The sequence below is a fragment of the Hyaena hyaena genome, unplaced genomic scaffold (assembly GCF_003009895.1).
Source record: "Hyaena hyaena isolate Hyena2069 unplaced genomic scaffold, ASM300989v1 scaffold_1117, whole genome shotgun sequence".
In the NCBI taxonomy this organism is placed as follows: Eukaryota; Metazoa; Chordata; class Mammalia; order Carnivora; family Hyaenidae; genus Hyaena; species Hyaena hyaena.
This window is the reverse complement of record NW_024081744.1, coordinates 521,538-545,148: the sequence shown is the minus strand read 5'-3', so window position 1 is coordinate 545,148 and position 23,611 is coordinate 521,538. Positions and strand designations below refer to the sequence as shown.

General features: G+C 38.4%; 1 protein-coding gene across 1 annotated transcript in view; it reads left to right on the top strand.

Annotated features, from left to right (window-relative positions):
* The first annotated feature begins 22,248 nt into the window (after positions 1–22,248).
* LOC120224136 (RNA-binding motif, single-stranded-interacting protein 3-like) overlaps positions 22,249–23,611 on the top strand; it is a 420,254-nt gene continuing 418,891 nt past the window's right edge. The window contains exon 1 of the mRNA XM_039222358.1: positions 22,249–22,389. Within this exon, the coding sequence (XP_039078289.1) occupies positions 22,249–22,389 (141 nt within the window). The remainder of the gene's footprint in view (positions 22,390–23,611) is intronic.

Sequence of the window (23,611 nt, the reverse complement as noted above, 5' to 3'; positions counted from 1 at the left end):
GCTTTTTGAATACCTGAACTAACTTTTTACAACATGTAAAATATGTATCTGGGGTAGTGGCACAATGGCGGTGACTTAGGGTAGATGTTGTTTCCTAGCCCAGAATGGCATCAGGCTGGGGTACAGGCAAGGCCCTCCACTTAGGTAACAGGAAAGAAATGTTTCTTTCATTGGAGTAGATTCTTTCCACCATGGAACTGAGGGTGTCCTAGGAGACTTTGACACCTCTTTTCTTTTTTTAAACTTTTTTTACATTTATTTATTTTTGAGAGACAGAGCACAAGTAGGGGAGGGGAAGAGAGAGAAGGAGACAAAGAATCTGAAGCAGGCTCCAGGCTCCAAGCTGTTAGCACAGAGCCCAATACGGGGCTCGAACTCACAAACTATGAGATCATGACCTGAGCCGAAGTCAGATACTTAACCAACTGAGCCACCCAGGTGCCCCTTGACACCTCTTTTCCACCTGAATCACGGGCAATTTATGATAACAAGTTTATAATTTCAGAAGGTACTGCCTATATCCAGAAATTGTAGAAAATACCTTCCAATAAAAACAAAGTATGCTTTGTTTAGATGTCAATACTTCATTAAATTTTATCTTTATTAGTGTCCTACCCCCTTTACATTTGGCACAGAATTTTCCCTTCTTCATCTTCAATGCCATTCAGAGAGTCATTCAATTACCATGGGTAACAATTTATATTTCACTATTGATTAGTAATGGTGATGATTTGCTGCTTTTCGTTTTCAACAAGATTCTGAGCAGTTAGTCTATCATTCCTCTTCCATAAGTCATTTAGAGTAACAATTGAAATGTAAGCAGTATCATCCCCTTGTATTATAAAATCCATTAACAAAGAAAGAAATATGCAACTGTCCAATCCTGATATACATGTATATAAAATTATCATTATTGCTGAGTTGTTTTTTAAATTTTTTAAATATTATTTTTGAGACAGAGACAGACAGAATGCGAGTGGAGGAGGGACAGAGAGAGAGGGAGACACCATATCCAAAGTGGGCTCCAGGCTCTGAGCTGTCATCCCAGAGCCCGACATGGCGCTCAAACCCACAAACCATGAGATCATGGCCTGAGCCAAAGTCAGTCACTTAACCAACTGAGCCACCCAAGTGACCCCCCCCCCCGCCTTTTTTAAATTCAGAGTTTCACTGGCCACAGATGAAATACACAAAAATGACCAAATTAAAAAGAATAATAAAAAATGCTATGCTTTTTAAAGAAATGACTTGCCATTTATTTGAGTCTGAACTGTTGCAAAGAGTAGTTAATACAGATCTGCCAAATGTAGAGTCAGGTCGCACTTGACTCATGGTTGTTATATAAGCTTGTTTGTGGATTGAATTTTTTCTCAAGAAAGAGATCCAGTAATAAAAGGCTACTGAAGGAGAAACAAAAAGAGAGTTTCTTATAAAGTTTTGAAGAACTTTATAAGAAAAAGAAAAAAACTGTATCAAACCAGTCAAGCATTATCTATCAGCTTCCAAAGTTACCATTATTAGAGCTACAAGGACTCCAGTGCAGGTAACCCCACTTCAGTAACTCCAGTGCAGGGCAAGGGCCCCCTGTCAGCATCTAATTCCCCATTCTGTAACCACTCTAGAAAGGAAGAAATCTTCCTAGTTTACTAAGCAAATTATTTACACAATGTTGACACCAGCAAGAACCAGAAAAGACAGTAACCATGCTCTAGAACATCAGATGTGTGTTGAAATGGAAAATCTTGGCGAATGGTTATTTATTTTCATAGCAAACCTACGTCTCATACGTGAAAGCTGCTGAATGAGAGTCAAAGTCATTTCATATTTGAGCAAGTTATTTCTGTTGGATATAAATTGCCAAGCAGGTGATTAGGGAAACAAAGATGTGTACATGGGACCAAGCTCTCCTTTTTTCCTGCTTCTGTTCTGTTTTCCTCTATCCCATCCCTTCCTACACTGCACCATCAGTATGATTCCTCACATTTCTTTTTTTCATTTTGTGTTTTCCTCCTCAGTTTTTCCTTGTTCATCCTTTCCCATGGCTAATATTGCACCTTCTTGGTGGCTCTCAGTGACATCTGGAATGTGTATGGTGGCAGACATAATATTTAGGGACAAGGAATATATTGGTCCTTGGTTTTGCAGAAAAAGGAAAACTATAGCCAAAGTCAGATTTTGCCTGGTTACTTTCGGTTCAGAGAAAAAAAGAGCATACCATTGGATTGATTTTTTTAAACATTAACGAGGGAACATATTTCAAAATACTCAAAAAAATATTTCAAGTTAGCAGTAATGGATGAAATTTTTACCAAGCTTGATATCTGTATTAGGCCACAGAGAAAAATATCCAATATGTGATTCTTGGATTTTAGATAGTAAAATCATGTCTCTGGCTTTACTGACCCAACAACCAAGTTCTCTGACAGTAATCATGTTATATCCTGCTCTTATCCTCTTATCCCATTGCTTGTCTTCTGCTAGTGCTTGTTCTATCTTATCCATTGGCGCACGCGTGAGCGCACACACACATACACACACACACACACACAAATAGCAACCAAACATAAAATGAAATCAATCAGCTTTACTGGTGTCTGCACCCTCAGTATTCACTGATTTCCCAAACACATCAGACTCAAATCAAAGCATCTCACTTACCACTTGAGCTCTTTAATATCTGGTCTTTATGTTCTACTGGTACTGTATTCTTATTAGTTAGGAGAACCTTGGATATATAGCAATGACATTTAAATCCCTAATCTCGGTGAAATTGGGCTAACAGAATATTAATATCTCACCAACAGTGAGAGGCAGACCCCCTCTTTCACCAAGTAATTCAAAGATCAAGCTTCCCTCAACTTTGTGATGTTGTATTTCATCAGGTTGCCAGATTTACCATAAAAGACAGAGAATGCTCAGTTAAATTTAAATTTCAGCTCAATACTTTTTTTTGGATAAAGATGTCCCAGCCAATACTTGGTGCATAGTTATACTAAAAAAGTATTTTATTTTAATCTGAAGTTCAATGCTTGAAACAAATTAATATAATATGTATGTGTTTTTAGTATACAAATACTTAATAATATAATAATTTAGCATATAATGTATAATACTTTTTATAATAAGTGCAATACTGGTATAAAGTAGGGACTATTATAGTATAATAACATCATAATTTTGTATAATAATAATTTTTAGTATAAGTATATCCCATACAATATTTGGGACATGGTTATGTTGAAAATTGCTTTCTGTTTTCCTGAAATTTGACTTTAAACGGGATTCCTATATATCTTTTTTAATTTTCAAAAATGTTTATTCATTTTTGAGAGACAGAGACAGAGTGCAAGCAGGGGAGGGGCAAAGAGAGAGAGTGAGACAGAACCCAAAGCAAGCTACAGGCTCTGAGCTATCAACACAGAGCCTGATGTGGGGCTTGAACTCACAAGCCTTGAGATCATGATCTGAGCCGAAGTCAGATGCTTAACTGATTGAGCCATCCAGTCACCCCTAAATGGGAGTCATATATTTTATCTGGAAGCCATACACATTTCAGCAAGTGTCTTCCAAGGTGACAGCAGCCAAGGGGGAAATAATGGGAAGGTATTACTGGTACTTTATCTTCTTTGCCCTGGGAGAATATGTGTGTGTGTGTGTGTGTGTGTGTGTGTGTGTGTGTATCACTGCTGCTTGTAGTCTATTGGCCAGAACAGGTCACATGGCATTAGTCTGACTGCAGTGGACACTGGGAATTAAGGATAGCTCATGGATGATTGGTGACCACTAAAGGTCTCCACTCCATGCATCCTATGATACTTATACATCAGTAAAGGGAAAAGAGTGATTACCTAGCAGCAGAGAGTTCTGGAAGGTCTATGTGCATTTAAAGGAAGAAACAAACTCTTCCACTGGAAGTGGCCTGTTGGGGATGGAATCTAAACTAGACCTTGAGGGGCACCTGGGTGGCTCAGTCAGTTAAGCATCCGACTTTGGCTCAGGTCATGATCTCACAGTTTGGGGGTTTGAGCCCCCCATCAGGCTCTGTGCTGACAGCTCAGAGCCTGGAGCCTGCTTCAGATTCTGTGTCTCCCTCTGTCTCTGACCCTCCCCTGCTCATGCTGTCATTCTCTTTCTAAGAAATAAATAAAAACATTTAAAATTAAAAAAAAATAAATAAACTAAACCTTGAATACTCAGGCCAAGGGAAAGTAAAAGGGCATTTCATGGGCAAATAGTGTAAGTACTACATTGGAGATGAGAAAGCCAGAGATCATTCTGCTGATCACACTATGATTGGAATATAAATCTCTCATGGTTTGTTCATCATCTCTATTCTTCTCTCATTAAGAAGAGGACTTAATTTAGATTTACACATGATATGCTATGAAGATGATTAGAAAACTTGGGACAGAGGATTGTGGGTTATAGGTAAATTTGTCAAGAGTAATAATTTATAGCCAGTAAAAGTAGATCACAGTCCTCATATTATATTAATAGCTTATCCTACCAGCTACAAGAACAATGGGGGGTTCTTATCAGATTAAGATATCCAAAGCTTCTTGAACTTTTGGATATATACCTTAAAAATCATGAATATATCACTAATCATTAGGGAAATGCACATCAAAACCACAACTGTGATACCACTTCATGCCAGTTAGAATGGCTAGTATCAAAAAGATAAGAAATAAAAAGTGTTGGCAAGGAAAATGGACTAAAAGGAACCCTAGTGCACTGTCAGTAGGAATGTAAATTGGTGCAGCCACTGTGGAAAACAGTAGGGAGTTTCCTCAAAATATTAAAAATGGAAATACCATATAATCCAGTAATTCCAGTACTGGGTATTTACCAAAGAAAATGAAAATTCTAATTTGAAAAGATACATGCACTCCTATGTTTGTTGCACCATTATTTACAACAGCCAAAATATGGAGGCAACCCAAGTGCCCATTAATAGACAAATGGATAAAGATCTGATAGATCGATAGAGCACATCTCTATCACATATATATATAAATGGAATATGGCTCAACCATAAGAATGATATCTTGCCATTTCCAACATCACGGATGGACCTAAAGGGTATTAAGTGAAATATGATACAGAAAGACAAATATCATATGATTTCACTTAAATGTGGAATCTGAAAGCAAAAGTCTTAAATATAGAGAACAAGCTCGTAGTTGCCAAAAGGGAGGTTGATTTTTAAAAAATAACAGGTGTGCCTGGCTGGCTTGGTCAGTTAAGCACCTGACCTTGGCTCAGGTCATGATCTCATGACTCGAAGGCTCCTGACTTCAAGCCCTGCATTGGGCTCTGTGCTGACAGCTCAGAGCCTGTAGCTTGTTTCCAGTTCTGTGTCTCCCTCTCTCTTTGCCGCTCCTCTGCTTGCACTCTGTCTCTCTCACTGTCTTAAAAATAAACACTAAAATTTTAAAAATTAAAAAAAAAATTACAAAGATACTATAGAGATAAAGTAACCAGGCTTAATTGTATTTAAATTTTTACCTTGTATATTTGTTGTGAATTCAGTAATTCATAAGTGGTGAGTTTTCTTTGCTGGGGATATATCTGGTTGCTACTGAATTGTGCAAGGGATAATATGAGACAGCTTGGAAGAGAAATAAAAGCACCTTTCACTTTGCAAAGAATTAAAAAGTAATCCAACAATTTAAATCTGAAGAAGTATACAAATCTATTTCTTTTCTAGAAACATTCAGTAAATATGAATAGAAAAGAAAGGGAATTCTCATCACAGACATCTTGAAAGATATATATATATATATATATATATGAAAGATATATATATAAAGATATATATATGTAAAGATATATATAAATATATAAATATTTATATATATGTAAATATATATATATATATATCACTGTGAAGATAGGCTCCTTTCTTCTTGGAAAAGAAAGACAGAGAGCTTTTAGTTCTCATTCACTACTGAAGATTCACTGTCTGCTATACCTGGTGACCCAAATGTTGTTTGATTTAATGAGGTATATCTCCAAATATCTCCAAATGCAATATCTCCAAATAAGGCAGTGTTCAGGCCCATAAGTGCTTAACAAAGGAAACACTACCTAGAAAATTTTATGTTATCCTTGGATGCCAACCTATAATTATATTTTAAGGACTAATGGATGGCATTCTGAATATTGAAATTGAAAATGAAACTTTTGACACAGCACAGCATGGCTTTAGGTGGTGAAAGGAATGTTTACTCTTGTGAGGGTTGGTGGACAAGTCTGGTCAGAACATCACAAGGAAAACATATTTCTGTACTTGGGACCATGTTATCTCCATGTTTCACATTCCTGCCCTTTTTGGAAGCTGTTGTTATTATTCCAAAGTCTCAAGAGGTTTGCTGTAAGATCTAAATTGCTACACTCGCCCTTTCTGACTAGGCAGCCATAGTCAAGGCAGACATTTACAGAAAAAACAAAACAAAACAAAACAAAAAACGATAGTCTTTGTACTCTAGAATCTTCCCTGCAGCATGACTCTGAAAATGGCCTCCTTCTCTTCACCTGATTTTTGCAGTCTCTGAAGCATGCTCAGGAATCATTTTATTTCTCTTTAAAAGACAATGAGAATGAAGTTAGTTGGTGATAAGAGGTAACAATCATCATCCTTAAGCAAACAGTGAATAGCAGTAGTGTTATTCTAATGGTTCTTCTTTGAGTCATTTCTTCCCCACAATTTTTATTGGATACCATCTGAAGAAAAGAAAGGGGCGGAGGGGGGGGGATCACATTGCTTTACTGCCTCAGAACTGAAGAGTTTTTATGCTTAGGAGGTCAGGATACCATATGGGAATGTGAAATCTGAGTGCTCTCTTTGCATGTTGTTTCTTAGGGCACTAGAGAGAGACAGCATGTGGCAGTTACACGCCCCTGAGTCCCAAACCTCCTTCTACCACGAACTAGCGATGTCCCCTTAGGCAGGTTAACTCACTATCTAGGGCTTAGATTTTCAATTGCAGAAGAGACTGATGGGCAAACAGAATCAGCATCCTAGGGTTATGGTGAACACCGAATACAGTAATATCTATGAAATGCTTGGCACATAGGTTCTTAGACAATATGAGGGAAACATTGCTTTTATTTCCAAATTACCAAAGAATACCTCACAGAACACATTTTTCCCTATATCTGATTACTTTCAGTGTTCTAGGTTTTAGACAGAATTTATTATAACATTTTATTTGTTTATTTTTTGTTTGTTTATTATTTTTGAGAGAGGGGGAGGCAGAGAGTGAGCAGGAAAGGGGCAGAGAGAGAGGGAGACACAGAATCCAAGAGAAGCCCGAGGTTCTGAACTGTCAGCACAGAGCCCGACACAGGGCTCAAACCTACAAATTGTGAGATCATGACCTGGGCCAAAGTCGGACGCTCAGTGGGGTACCTGGGTGGCTCAGTTGGTTGGGCGACTGACTTCAACTCAGGTCATGATCTCACGGTTCGAGCCCCGCATTGGGCTCTGTGTTGACAGCTAGCTCAGAGACTGGAGCCTGTCAGATTTTGTGTCTCCCTCTCTCTCTGACCCTTCCCTGCCCACGTTGTCTCTCTTTCTCAGAAATAAATAAAAAAACATTAATTTTTTTAAAAAAGTCGGACGCTCAACCAACTGAGTCACCCAGGAACCCCAGATTAATTATTAAAAAGCTCTCATAGGTCAAGGTTTCTGGAAAGAAGCTATGAGGTGGAGATTTATGGGCAGAAGTTCACTGGGGAGCCCCCTTGGGATCAACAGTAGTAGGGAGTGAAGGAAGAAGGAAAAAGCAGAAGAAGCTGGGTTGGTAGGAGACCTTGACAATATCTTGATCTCTCAGGAAGCTCTAGAGTTGGAATGGCTTTTCCACACTGGCTCAGTTTGGAGAGAGGGGACCAGGCCTTTCTACATCCCTCACACTCAGGAGTCTTTGAATGCAAGCTGCTTCTCTGGTGGGGATTTGGGGGCATGACCTTGCACCAGGTGGCTCTTTTGGGTTAAGGCTACTGCCTAGAGATGGACTCATCTGGCAGTTGGCTGCCACCAACATCAGTTTGGGAATTGAGCCCTTCAGTCCTGAACGGGACAGCTAGAAGCCCAGCACTACAACTAACGTGTACATATGTACTATTAACCTTTTCAGTTGTTACCAGTGTCTTAATTTGCTTTAATATAGATCTTCCATGCTCAGAAAGAAAAGAATGTAAAGCAGTTTTCTTATAATAACAAATCAACTGGTCAACAGAATGAAAAATAACATTCCCCAGGCACTTGCCTCCTTATAGCCTGAAAAATCCACTATGTGAATTTTGATGTTTTAGCTCATTACCCCATTATACTATACCTACAGTCACCGAGTTTGTGAATTTCTAATGTTTGAACGTTTCATAATTATTTTAACCTTCTACCAAGCCTCGCTCATTGTAAGCTTTTTGTTTTCATTTCTATGGCATAAATGGCATATTAAGAAAAATAAAGGGGATTTTAAATGTACATATCATTATTCCATGATAAGGTATCAACTGTATTTCTTTCTAATTATTATCCTTCTTAATGAGCAAATGTATTTTCCATAGACATATTTATGGTACATATATGTTTTTCATGACTTTTTGTTTAACTTAACATTATATCCTAGACATTTTCAGGTGGCTACTAACTTTTACAATTATAATTTTAAGAGAAACATAAGATTCCAGTGAGTTTCTGTAAATTGCTTAACTGTTCTCTTATTGTTTGTATTCAGCTTGTTTCCAGGTTTTCCCTATCAAGTCATATTATAAATTTTAAAATTCTGAACTCAGAAAATCAATTCAGTAAACAATAGCAGTCAGCGCTGGCTCATATTAAAGAACACCTATATCAATGACAATACTCAATCTGTGCCTCAGTGGAAGTGAGACCCAGCCATATAAATGAGTGGCCACATAACAAAATGTGGCCAGTGATATGGTAGAGTCGAGACAGGAGTGATTATTTCTAACTGTGTGGGAGGGAAAGATTCATAGAGGAGGTGGATTTTAAGCTAGGCTTTGCAAGGTGAGTAAAATTTATACAAGGGAAAAAGACGATCAGGGAATTTTGAGCCAAAAGCAAAGCAATAGTAAAGAAAAAGGAATGTAGAAGTAATTACAGATATAAGGAACCATGAGTCATCTGGTACAGTGGCTTATAGGAGATGAAGATGGGATGGAAGAGATAATTTAGAGTCATATTTTCCAGGAGCTTGGCCTCCATATTAAAGAGTTCAGATTCATCTGAAAGTAAAAAGGTGCTTTTGAGCAGAAGAATACCATGATTATGTTAGTGCTTCAGAAAAAGTCATTGACATTAACATGCAGAATGTATTGGCTGGAGAGATAGACAGGAAACTTGCACTCTAGTTAGAAGGATACTGCATTAATTCAAGGAAAATTTATTAACCTATTATTTCATTTTTTTTGTTTTTTTTTTCATTTCTTCATAATTCATGTATATGCAATCACTTAGCAGGGTGTTAGGCCTGGGGCTATTAAAGATCAAGATCTATTTAAAATTATCCATATATCCAACAAATGCAAATTGGAGCCTACGTTGGGCAAGATGGGTGAATCAGAACTGAACTCCTACCAATCTGTGCTTTTGAGTTTCCAGTCTGGTTATGAATAAGGCATAGTATTTGGCAATTCCAGCTCAATGCATCCGCACTACATACTGATCAATTACGTTCTCACCAAGTGACATTCCACAAAGCAGACTAGACAGACTCCCTAAATGACTTTTCATCTCAACCCTTGAAAAGGCAGTGAGTGGATCAACCTTATCTTCTTATGTTTCCTTCCTCTATCTACAAACAGAGAAGGAAAACCCAGACCTGGAATTCTAAACTCAGATGAAACAATACATAGGCCAAGTTGTCTGTCTATTTGGGGATCGTGAGGAATTGGAACACTTAGAAATACTTTGAATTCATTTACTGAGTCTATTGGAACATTCCCACTTCTATGAGAAATCAAGGGCTTTTAGACACCATTCTACATTTTAACACCATTTTTTCCTAGCATAGGGAGGGATTTGATGCCCATTCCCTAGTGCCCCTTTCTTGGTTTGCACTTAACCTTGTCCTTGCTCAGGTAAACAACAGAACATCAGGCTGTTGTTACTATATCACTTAGACTCCATACTTATGGATGAATCAATGCTCTAAAAATACGCTTTATTTAAAAGAACATGACAGGGGAGCCTGGGTGGCTCAGTTGGTTGAGTGTCCAACTTTGGCTCAGGTCATGATCTCACAGTTCGTGGGTTTGAGCCCCATGTTGGGCTCTGTGCTGACAGCTAGCTTGGAGCCTGTCTTTGGATTCTGTGCCTTCCTCCCTCTCTGACCCTCCCCTGCTCATTCTCTCTCTCCTTTTCTCTCTCTCTCTCTGTGTCTCTCTTCCTCTCTCTCTCAAAAATAAATAAAACACTAAAAAAATAAAAGAACAAGACATTTTCTAAAACCTTTTTTGGAAGTAATATAATATGGTAATTCTTGCACACTAGCTATTATAGCTAAATCAAGTACTTGATAAAAAAAATAAGAACAGTAAAAACAGATTACATTTGAACTACATCACTGGTGGGTGCACCTGGGTGGCTTAGTCACTTAAGCATCGGACTTCAGCTCAGGTCATGATCTCATGGTTTGTGAGTTTGAGTCCGACAGCGGGCTATGTGCTGACAGCTCAGAGCCTGGAGCCTGCTTCAGATCCTGTATCTCCTTCTCTCTGCCCCTCCCCTGCTTGTGTTCTGTCTCTTTCTGTCTCTCAACAATAAATATATGTTTAAAAAAAGAAATATATCACTTGTGAAAACATGTTTTAATTTGAAGACATGTTGAAAGTGATTGGCTATGTTAGGAATTTCAAAGTGTGAGTTCTATTACTCTGCCACAATCAGAAGTAGTCTGTCCGCTACTATAAACTTACGTAAAGAATGGGCTTATGATCAGGTAAATGTCTTCTGCTTCCAGAGGTCAAAATTATACCTCAGAACCAGTTTTTAATCAATGCACCATTACTTGGTAGTTTGCAGCAGGAGTTAACTTTTACATCGGTACGATTAGCTTTCCCTGCCACGGGAAGTGTGGGGTGGGTAGAGGTAGGAGGACAAACAGTAATAAGCAAGGTGTTTAGACAGGACACTGTCAAGTGCTCTGCACAGATCCCTGTGGCTTTCTTTTATCTACTCTCACACCTCTCCCCAGGGGGTGCTCATTTCCACCAGCTGGTGTCTGAGACTCTGCTTCCTGGGACAGCCCTCAGCTGCTAGTGCTACTTTGCCTGTAGGTTCAGAGAGCCAACATATTGCTCCCTTCCCCACCAGATACCCAGTGACCTTCTGCTGCCTGAATATGGAAATCGGATTCACTCACTTGGGTTGGGACAACTCTGATGTGTGACGTACATTCCCTGTTCACCCACAAAGTTCAGCTGAAGTTCCGCTTCATGAAGCTTTGTCTAAAATCATACCCTTGCTTTGCCTCTTCTCTGCTGCTGCTTCCCATAACTCCAAATCAGGTTGTTCTGGGAGCATTTGCTTAATAAATGACTTTCATATAAATACTTGTCCCAAAGTGTACTTCTAGGAAACCAAAAATAGTGTTGTTGCGTAAAGTATCTGTAGTCAACCTTTTAAAGATGTATTCTGGATTAATAAATCTTCTATCTGTGAAAATATACCCTGCGAGGGATAAGCATAATGAAACAGAATGTTCCCAAGAACATGAAATGACGTCCAGTTCCAGTAAATAAGATTTATAAGAATAGCTAAATTCTATTTTTAAAAAAAAGGCTACCTGTGCGGCTCTTGCTTTTGAAGGTACCCAAAGCACTAGGACCATTTCAGCCAACCTCGTTCTTTCTGTACACAAGCAGCAATCACAGGTCAAAGATACAGAAAAAGCTGCTGAGCCTGAGCTCTGTCCAGAAGTCTAGTTCCTGTAAGTAAGATGCTATCTGTAGGAAGATGGAAAGGAAGACATAAGGAGAAGACATATGAGGAACTGCAGATTTTATGTTGTTTGCTTGGCTCAGGGACTCCATAAAGAACAGAAAGGTGGAAGTACTGACTTCTGCCCAGGACAGCCACACAAAGTGTTAGACATTAGGATTGTCCAGCTATAATCCATTGATTGATCGATTGGACTTTTAACCAAGTTATTTAAAGAGTAATTGTGAGCCAAGCAAAATTCACTAATTCTACTGATAAATGCAGGCTTTGGGTAATTTGTTCCTTGCTTTGGGTAAGTAGGGAGAAGAAGGTAACTCACTATGGCCATCCCATCACAAAATGAAGGGGAATAATATCGCGAAGACAGGAGGAAGAGCAGACCTTTACACACTATAACAGGAACCAGAAAAAATTTAGAAGACTATTTGTCATACTTAATCTGATTTAAGAAGACATTGCCTTTGGTAAACAGGAAAAGAAAGCCACAAAATAGAATAAGCTGAGATGAAGGGCAACAGGATGAAATGAAAAGAGGACAGGATGTGAGGTCAAGGCAACAAGCTGGGATAAAATGAGAGCTTGGTGAGATAAAGGACACATACACAGAAGCAAGAACAAGAATTGCAGAATTAAAGTCACATTGGAATCAGCCCGCACACACATACACACCCTAACAGCACAACAAAAAATACAAGAAAGTGACAGAGTGACATCAAAGGAAATGAAAAATATGCAGGACGAATGAAAGAGATACAATAAGAATTATAAGTGTTCTAGAAGGACACTGGATTCTTTGGAACAAAGATAATAATGAAAGACACAAGTGAAGAACCTTTCTCCAAATCTAGGGGTTTCAGAGAAAAAGGGAGGGCAACTAGAAATCCGGATGGCAGGCATCTGCCATGATCTAGGCAAAACTATTCAAAGGAGAATGAGACACATATCCTGATAACACTTTTTTTTTAGTTATAAAGAAAAAGACTGACAGGCATCCAGGAAGAAATATCCAAGTTATCTCTAAAAGGATTAGCATTAATTGAGCACCATAGAATTATTGGCATCACAAAAGTCCAAAGGATGGTGAAGCAAATTTAGAAGAGCCATCATTTAATTCAATTATTTAACAGACAAAAGATCCTACAATGTGTCCTAGCATGTTAGATACAGAGTATACAACAGTGTACATTTTTACAAACTGAAATGACCTGCGTATAGAATTATAAATAATTGATGATCCCACTTAGATGCAAAGACTGACATAAAGGTATAATAATCAGATTACTTATATGCTGGGCTCTTCCCATGGAGTTTCTGATTCAGTACATCTGGTATGGGTCCTGATAAGTTGCTAAGTGATGTTGATGTAGCTGGTGTAAGAACTACACACTCAGAACCCCTGATTTATATCAACTACAATTTGGGAAGGAAAATAACAGAAATGTTCAACTACATTGGAATGGTTACGTAGTTGTATTCACTGAAATAATATTTTTGAGGAGGATAGAGTGCTATGCAAAAATCCCAATATTTCAATATTGCACAGACTAGTCCTACATTAAGAATTTATGTACCATGTTCTTTAAGTATCAGAAGAAATACAATTAAAAAGAGAGACAGTGATATCAAATAAACCAAGATAGGATGTCCAAAAATAGTTATAGTGATTATCTCTAGACCATATCCTTAATAGTTAATTTTTAAATGTTCATCTTTCTAACTTACTGTATTTCCCCTTTTTAAAAAATGTTCATTTATTATTGAGAGAGAGCACATGCACACAAGTGGGGGAGGTGCAGAGATGGGGACAGAGGACTCGAAGTGGGCTCTCCGCTGGCCTATGTGGGGCTCAAACTCACCAACTGCAAGATCATGACCTGAACTGAAGTCTGACAGTTAACCGACTGAGCCACTCAGGTGCCCCAATCTGTCTGTATTTTCTAAATGAACATGCATTAATTTTATATTGAGGAAAAGGAAAATAATTTCCCCCAAAGACCTTGTTCAAATGTTGCATCCTCCATGCAGTTCCTGCCAGTTCCCCCATTCCATTCAGCCAAATGCCATCTGTGAATTCTTCTGTCATTACACCATGGATGCTTTCATCACATCGTCTATCATTTGTTAAAAATTGATGACTTACATTAGCATTTTAAGGCTCTGAAAAGTCTCATTGTTAAATATTCCTCATTACAGTATTTTCCAAACTTATCTGTCCATAGTCTGTCCACAGGGCAGACCATCTGGACTAAGGAGCCTATACAGTCGCATCAGCTACTCTTTGACATTTATTGAATGAATGAATGAATGAATGAATGAAAGAAAGAAAGAAAGAAACTAATAAGTCAATGAATCATTGTCTCATACATATTGAATACTTTTTTATTAATATTTTCCTGTTGGTGAACCTAAACTAAGGATTTCCTTCACAAAGGCCATTAGCATCTTTATTTATACGTGGTTATGTTTCTCATTCCTTAAGTATTCTTCAGCAAACTTTAAAAGTGCCTACTGGTGGGGGCGGGGAGGCGGGCACCAGAGTGGATCAGTCAGGGGAGAGTGCCAGGTTTCAATGATTTCGATGATCCCAGGGTCACAGAATCAAACCCTGTGGTGGGGCCCTGCATTGGGCTGTGGAGCCCGCTTGGGATGCTCTCTCTCCCTGTCCCTCTTACCTGTTCCCATGCTTGCAAAAAGAAGTACCTGTTGGGAGGAAGGCACTTGGTGATGTGTACAGGTATTCCATTTTACATGGTCAGATCTAAGCCTGGTATTAATTCACCACTTCTTCATTTATTTCAGCCTTCAAAAAGATTTAAATCCCTTTTTCATAGATGACTGGATATCTTCATGATTGTTATTCAGATTTAACGAAGAGTGAGAATTTCGTTCAGGATTGGTGAAAACTGACAATGACAGAATCCAAGCATCCTCTTATAGAAACATACAAATACCAGATGGAGTTTCCTGCTTTTTGAAAGTTGATGACACTGTGTTTCCAAACAAATATTATATGCCAAAACTAAGAGCCCATCTGGAACTTTATAATTAATTATTTTCTCTGCCAAAGGATTTTTTTTCTACTGTAATGGCTACGTTCCATCCCATTCCTACCTTAGATCATAGGATTTCTTATGACTGTTTGTTTTCAACTATATGAGCTGTATAAAAATATGCAAAGCTAATTGGAAATACTTGATAACTTCACAATGAAAATAGTATGGAAGGTACTCACAGGTAAACAACACACATACATACATCACTAAAGATGAAAAGTGAAATGAAAGTCTATGAAATAAGGAAGAAATAATTAATATAGCAAGTGCCCGAAAACAGTTTGTTTAGGAACACATAGTAGACTTAAAAGACACTATGATTTTGAAAGAGAAGGCCCCCTAGGATGACTGGAATTATAGATGGTCATTTTATTATATAAACTATGTTTTTAAAATGTCTGAAAGAGGGCAAACATCCCCTTCAAAATGAGATGATGAAAACCAAATATTTTAATATGGAATGCTATGTTTTAAAAAATCAGAACACTTTAGGGACACCTGGGTGGCTCAGTTGGTTAAGTGTCTTTTTTTAAAAAAAATATTTATATTTTAATTTACATCCAAGTTAGTTAGCATAGAGTGCAACAATGATTTCAAGAGTAGATTCCTTAATACCCCATTTAGCCCATACCCCTCCCACAATCCCTCCAGTAACCCTCTGTTTGTTCTCCATATTGAAGAGTCTCTTATGTTTTGTCCTGCTTCCAGTTTTTATATTATTTTTGCTTTCCTTCCCTTATGTTCATCTGTTTGGTATCTTAAAGTTCTCATATAAGTAAAGTCATATGATATTTGTCTTTTTTTCAACTGGCTAATTTCACTTAGCATAATACCCTCTAGTTCTATCTGTGTAATTGCAAATGGCAAGATTTCATTCTTTTTGATTAAAACACACACAGACACACACACACACACACACATCTTCTTTATCCATTCACCCATTGATGGACATTTGGGCTCTTTCCATACTTTGTCTATTGTTGCTAGTGCTGCTATAAACATTGGGGTGCATGTGTCCCTTCGCAAAACAGCACACCTGTATTGCTTAGATAAATACCTAGTAGGGCAAATGCTGGGTTACAGGGTAGTTCTATTTTTAACTTTTTGAGGAAACTCCATACTGTGTTCCAGAGTGGCTGCACCAGTTTGCATTCCCACCAGCAGTGCAAAAGAGATCCTCTTTCTCCTAAGCATCTGATTCTTGAGTTTAGTTCAGGTCATGAACTCACGGTTCATCAGATCAAGCCCCATATCAGGCTCTGCACTGATATCAGAGAACCTACTTGGGATTCTCTCTGTCTCTCTATCTCTGCCCCTCCCCTGCTAGTGCTCTCTCCCTCCCTCCCCCCCACTTTCTCTCTCTTAAGGTAAATAAACTTAAAAGAAATAAAAATATATTTTATTTTTATATATATAAATATAAAATATAAAAATAAAAAATATTTTAAAAACATTACATTTCCTTTTAATAAACAGAAAATGAAACATAGTTCCCATTGTTTTAAATGGTAGGTGAAGATCTTTTAGTGAATTAGAAGAGAATAGAATTTAATTAACCATGGCTGTTTATTCGTTGTATAGAAAACAGTGGTCTTGATCACTTGAAGTCAACATAAGCAGCATTTATTTGGGGGCTGCTCTTTTTTGTAATGGCTAAAGTAATTAAAACAATGGCTTTTAATCAAAGGCGTCTGAGGTCTTTACTGACGAGAAATAACAATAAAACTGTTTCTTTTATGGTATAGCACTTAACAGTGTTCCAGACACAGTCTTAAATGATTTGCATACATTAACTCATTTTATCATTGCAATCCCTTATGAATTGTAAATAGGTACTATGATTATTCCCATTTTCCAATGAGGAAATGGAGATATGGAGATTAAGTACCAGGATTTGACACCAAACCATTTGGCATAAGTTCAAGTGCTTAACCGAACTTCTCTGCTAGTTGTTTCACAGTGACATATATTTGGACAAGAAGTTGAAATCCACATATACATATTCCTATAAAATAGCCTGACCCAGTCTATGGAGAAGATAGTGTATTATTCACTGTTAACAGAGTGAAGCCTGTGTAAACATTTTTTTTTCTTGACTATGATTCTATGGTCTTGTAACTCTCAGTTTTCAGAGCTGAGAGCATTAGAACATCAGAAATCCAGTTTTGGGGGGCACCTGGGTGGCTCAGTTGGTTAAGCATCTTACTTCAGCTCAGGTCATGATCTCATGGCTCATGAATTCAAGCCCCACGCTGGGCTCTGTGCTAACAGCTCAGAGCCTGGAGCCTGCTCCGGACTCTGTGTCTCCCTCTCTCTCTGCCTCTCACACACTCGCACTCTGTCTCTGCCTCTGTCTCTCTCTCTCTAAAAAATAAATAAATGTTAAAAATTAAAAAAAATAAGATATCCAGCTTTGGGTCTAATTTTTGTTAGTTTGCACTGGCCAGGAGTCCTCCAGGCAAGAAATTGAAGTAAGTGTGAGTAGACTGACACTGTGGCAAACTGATGCAATTATGACCAGACCAAAAGTAGCATCTTCTACTCAGTGACAGTCATCTGTTTTCACATGGACTCATTGCCACCCAATCTTGTGATTGTTAAACAGAGGCTGAGATTGGATTCTTATCTGAAATTTCTCAAATTTGAATTGAATTAAATAAATTCAAACATATGAATTGCAATGAGTTAAATATATATTTATATATTATATAATATTATATTATAATATATATTTATATATTAGTTAAAACAGTTTAACCTAGAGAGATCACATCTCTGCGTTGGCTGTACTACATAGGCTACTGGTCCATAAGGAATAAGCCATGATAGCGATTACAGAGTCACCTGTGTAATGTGATGACCTATGAGGGAAGTTCCAGAAGCTCACCTGAACCACTTGCTCTCTTTCTCTCCGCACAACCAATGAACTTTTTTATTTTCCTTCCAACTCACTTTATACCACTTGGTATAAGCTTGCTTTGGGTATAGATTCTGAATATATGGTTAGATGTGTTAAAGATCTACCTTTGATTGTTAATACCTTGCAAGGAAGGTCTGCCATTACCAACCATTTTACTTTCTCCATAGATGATACTTTATGCACATATCACAGCTTGGCTTAGTCCTCTTCTGACCCATTATCATCCATCATAAGCATATGCCAACTTTGAGCAAAACACCAAATCAGTTGCTTGGGAATCATCTTGTTTTACAAATATGGTTCCTTCAGGGGAAGCCACTCTTGAGATATCAACCACCCACCTAGATACTTTCTTTGTGTTTTGGGCTTAAAGACATAACTTAAAAAACTAAAGGATAGAGACTGGTCTGGAAGTAAAGCCTTAAAAGGGGTGTGTGGGGGGTGGGGGCAGAGGTAGAGGAAACAAAGTCAAAGTGTTTATAAGTCAGGCAGAGAAGGACAAATATATGTTTGCACATATAGGAGGATTAGGAGGAACTTAACTGAGGAACAAGGGGGAGAAGAAGGAGGAAATGGTGGGGAAAAGGGAGAGAGGCAAACCATGAGAGACTCTTGAATGCTGACAAAAACTGAGGACTGATGGATGTGGGGGGGAGGGGGGAGGGGCACGGAGGAGGGCACTTGTGGGGATGAGCACTGGGTGTCACGTGGAAACTAATTTGACAATAAACTATTTGTAAAAAAGAAAAAGAAAAAGAAACATAAAACAATTTCATTTAAAAAAAAAAAGAATAAAAAAAAAGGTTGTTGATTTCACGGTTTGATCCGAGAGAGAGAGTGCAGGACCAGTCTGTTGTGATCCTGACCTGTGAGATGATAGAGAAGCCTCTAGAAAAGGAGATCATCGTAGGGGATGGCTCAGTTGATTGAACGTCCAACTTTGGCTCAGATCATGATCTTGCAGTTTGTGAGTTCAAGCCCCACATCGGGCTCTGTGTTGACAGCTCGGAGCCTGGAGCCTGCTGTGGATTCTGTGTCTCCCTTGCTCTCTGCCCCTCCCTCCTCCTCAAAAATAAATAAGCATTAAAAAAAAAGAAAACAAAGAGAGGTCATGGTAGAGGAAAGTCTTTTATAGCCATAATCTCTCATCTCTCCTAAGAGCTTTCCTAGACTGATGACAGTCCTGGGTCTGTCCTTTACCCTTTTAAAGGCCATTTGTTAATTCATTCATTCAACCAGTATTTTTTGATCATTGTTACATTCCAAGCAGTCTTATGGGTGGTGAGAACCCAGGAGTGAACCAACACCTATCTGAACCCTCAGTCAAGATGTATCAGTATAGAAATTCTTACATCTTTGTTCCTTATTAACACAGGAGGAGCCTCTAGTCCTAAGTACACAACAAAATATTTTAATGTCATATTTTCATTCATTTATTCAATTAATATTCATTGAAGGATAACATTGCTCCAGTTTCTTTTAGGCCCTGGGGACCAATAGATAATTTTTCAAATCCTTTTGTAAGTTATAAGTATTATAATTGAAGCACGTTTCTTATATAATGTTTTTGAATGTATGGTGGTTATTTTTTAATATATATATATTATATCTTTTTATTAAATATTTATTTATTTAATATATCTATTATTTAAAAAAATATATGTATATATATATATATATATATATATTACACTGATGCCCAGCTGCACACTTTGACAAAGCTTACACAATCCATTGTTTGTTACAGTGAGAACATTTCACCAGAGACTAGGCTGCCTCATATTCAAAACTGGAGTAATAGTACATAACTTATAAAGTTACTGTGAGATCTCAATGATATAAAGTGTAACAAATTTAGTGCACAGAGCAGAATATGTTGCTTTTGTTTTTAATATTATGCACATTCTTTATATTGTATTTTGGGTAATGTAGCATTCTGTCTACTTTAAGCCGGAACTTTGAATGCACCTTGCAGAAACTTGCCAGGAAAAATGCTGAACTACTACTCTCCAGCCCTGCCTTATTTTTTAGGATGGACATCATCCTGTTGTCATGATGTGTCAGCTTAAAGCTGGTCAGCTTCTGGAAAGACAATGCCATCATCGTGGGTCTAGGTACAGGTCACCTCTATCATTTCCAAGAAAAGAATATCTCTGAAAAAATCAGTCTCAAAATATCTGGTGTTACTGAAACTCTGTTGCTTTCTTCCTAGAAGAAGATGCTTTGGTATCAGGATTTTCCCTGAGTCTTCTTCTTATTATTATTTTCATCCTTTCCATTTTTTATTTTTCTTTTTAAATGTTTGTTTATTTTTGAGAGAGACAGAGACAGAGCATGATCAGGGGAGGGGCAGAGAGATGGAAACACAGAATCCGAAGTAGGCTCCAGGCTGCGAGCTGTCAGCACAAACCCCAATGTGGGGCTCAAACTCACGACTGTGAGATCATGACCTGAGCTGAAGTCAGAGGCTTAACTGCCTGAGCCACCCAGGTGCCCCATCTTCTTCATAAAGAAAGAAAGTAAACTCTCTTAGGCCATTTTTTTTTCAATGTGCATTCCAACCCCAGAAGGAATCCCAAGCTTCCTGTTCATCACCAGAAGAAGCTAATATAAAATGAAGAAGATGGAAATTTATTCTCCCCTCACCAGCAGTTTGGGGTGAAAAACAACTTAAATTATGTGTCAAAAGATTTATTTTCTTGGATGTGGTATTTGTTAAATGGCTAAAAGTCCCTAGGGTACAGTGAAAGGAGAGCTTTCAGGAGGGTATAGAAAATGAGTTAGTGTGGTATTACTGTCAGGAAAAAACAAAACAAAACAAAATACTGGCTTGTGCCACAGTTTGTGAATCTTTGTGTGTTGGAAAACATTTCCAAGGGCAAGTTTCTAAAAGTATGACTTGGAAACAGTGGTTTCGCTACTTTTACAATGATCCTGTTGCACTAGAGAGTTCTGGCATTCTGTAGACTTTGCCGCTTTGTGAACATTGTTGATCTTGAATTTTTCTGTCGCTTCCAGATGAGCCATCAGCTCATGTAGCTTTTTTTCTTCCGCTGAGAAATATTGTTCCTGGGCCCTTTTGTTAAGTCACAATAAACTAGACAAGCAACCAGCAGGCCCTTGACACAAAGTCATTTATTGATCTGAAACGTGTGCTGTGCTAACTTCACCTGAAAACCCTGTAGCATACAACTCCAATTCCTCAAAAACAGCCAAAGCATTAACTCCCCCAACACTTATCATCCTTGTTTTCAGTGCACATTTGACATATTTAGAAAAGGGAATCTTGCCTTATTGAGATAACAATTACTAGTTTTTTAGTTATGGTAACTTTTTACTTCCAACACCCTGCAGGTCTCTCTGGAAGTTAAATACTTTGTCTCGTCCCCCAAAAGGCACAACCGTTAGGCCAATGTTGCGATTTTTTAGGGCTGGTGTTGCAAATTTACAAAGCTCTGTGTTGCTCCTTAAATTACGTAAGAATAAAAGGGTATTTTAGGGGCGCCTGGGTGGCTCAGTCGGCTAAGCATCCTACTGCGGCTCAGGTCATAATCTCGCGATCTGTGGGTTGGAGCCCCGCGTCACGCTCTGTGCTGACAGCTTAAAGACTGGCACCTGCTTCAGATCCTTGTCTTCCTCTCTCTCTGCCCCTTCCCTGCTCATGCTCTGTCTTTCTCAGTCTCTCAAAAATAAATAAACGTTTATTATTTTTAAAAGAATAAAAGGGTATTTTAGGAGAAGAGGAGTGAAGAACTGTTTGTCAAAATGAGTTGTGTGAATTGTGGTGCCTGGGTGGCTCAGTTGTTAGAGCGTCCATCTTTGGCTCAAGTAATGATCTCGTGGTACATGATTTCAAGCTCCATGTGGGGCTCTGTGCTGACAGCTCAGAGCCTGGGGCCTGCTTCGGATTCTGTGTCTCCCTCTCTCTCTGCACCTCCCTCACTTGCATTCTGTCTCTCTGTCTCATAAACATTTAAAAAATTAAAACAAAAACAAAAACAAAACCACTTGTGTGAGTTATAATGCCCAAAGTTTTGTATGTGACTGGCTAAAAGCAGAGGTTTTTGTTATGAATTTACTCATTCACTCACTTACTCACTGTTTCAGTGGCTAATATGAGCCATAAAGTGTCACAGTCCTGCTGATCTGCCCACTTCTGAGCAAAACCATTGTGTTCTCTATGATCTTGGCACGGACAGTCCATTGCGATAAAACACAATCATCTTATAAACAAATGAAGTAACCTACACATTATGCCCTGTCCAATGAAGGACATTAAGAACATCTATTCATAGAGACTAATGGAGGAGAGAGAGAATCCAGCTTCTGTACAGACCGGGAGATGGTCGGATATCCCAGAAGGAGGAAGCAGCAGGTTCAGTGGTCCTGAGGCCTGTAGCAGGAGTACAGTGAGGGAGCAGGAGGGTCACATGAACCTTGATGTAAAATTGTTCAAAAGTTCTACATAATACATGGGCAGGTCACGTCATCTGTCCCTTATTATTTCACACAGCTCCTTGTAAATTGCTCTTTGGTCTCTCTTCGACCTTGCTAAGTTCTCAAGCTCACCCTTTATTTACATGCCCTTAAGTCTTTGCTCAAAGTACGATGCCGTTTCCCTTTCATCATCATGCTATGCAAAACAAAAACAAAAACAAAACAAAACAAAACAAAAACAAATAAACAAAAACCTAAAACAGAAGGAAAAAAGAGGAAAATGTGAGATTCTACAAAAGACAGATTCATCCATAAAATTATCAGGAAGCAGATTAGTGGTTGCTGGTGCCTAGAAGCTTCATGGGGAGGTGACCCTAAAAGGGCATGAGGGGCTCTGGGAGTGGGAAGGAAAGTGCTCTGTATCTTGATTGTTATTCGAAAGCACTCTGTATCTTGATTGTTATTCTACATGAGAATTTTACAAACTTCATCAAACAGGACACATTGAAATGGGCATTTATTATGTGTACATTATACTTCAATGAAGTTGATTAAAAAGTTATAACATGAGAAAAAAAAAAAGAGAACAGTTTTTAAAAGCTCAGATTTGCCTTCTCCATCATTTCTTCCCGACTTAGACATAAGCTTTCCTTCTACCATCGTGTTATCTGCTACAGGGTTTTGTGCTAATGACAAGCACACCATGAATGGCCTTTAATGGGCATCTCCGTGTTAAGCTGGCTGTTTCTCCTTGGCCTCGCATATTCCCTTAGGAGAGAATCTGTGTCTCATTTGTCTTTTTCTACCCCCATAGCACCTACCTCAGGACTCATAAAAGGACTTCACTGAGCACTTGTTAAATCAATAGCACTATTTTCATATTTACATCCTTCCTGGTTCCCAAAAAGGATGAACAGGAAACAACATTGATTTCCAGGATGAATGAATGGAGACTTCTTGGCACTGGAGCCCACATCCTCGCTCCATGTATAAAAATTGGGGGCAAAATGGGTTTTCGACCTATCTCCTTCACACCTATACTTGCTTATTGATTTAGTGAAGTGCTTGTGATGGTTTCTCAGTTCTCCAATAGGAAAACACTGTACAGGCCCTCTCTGCATTTTCCTTCTTAATGGTCCATTATTTCTCTGTAGAAAGGCCAGCGGTAGAATCGGTGTTGGCAAGCCACAAAGAAGTGGACATGACAGTGTAATAGGAAGGCAGCTA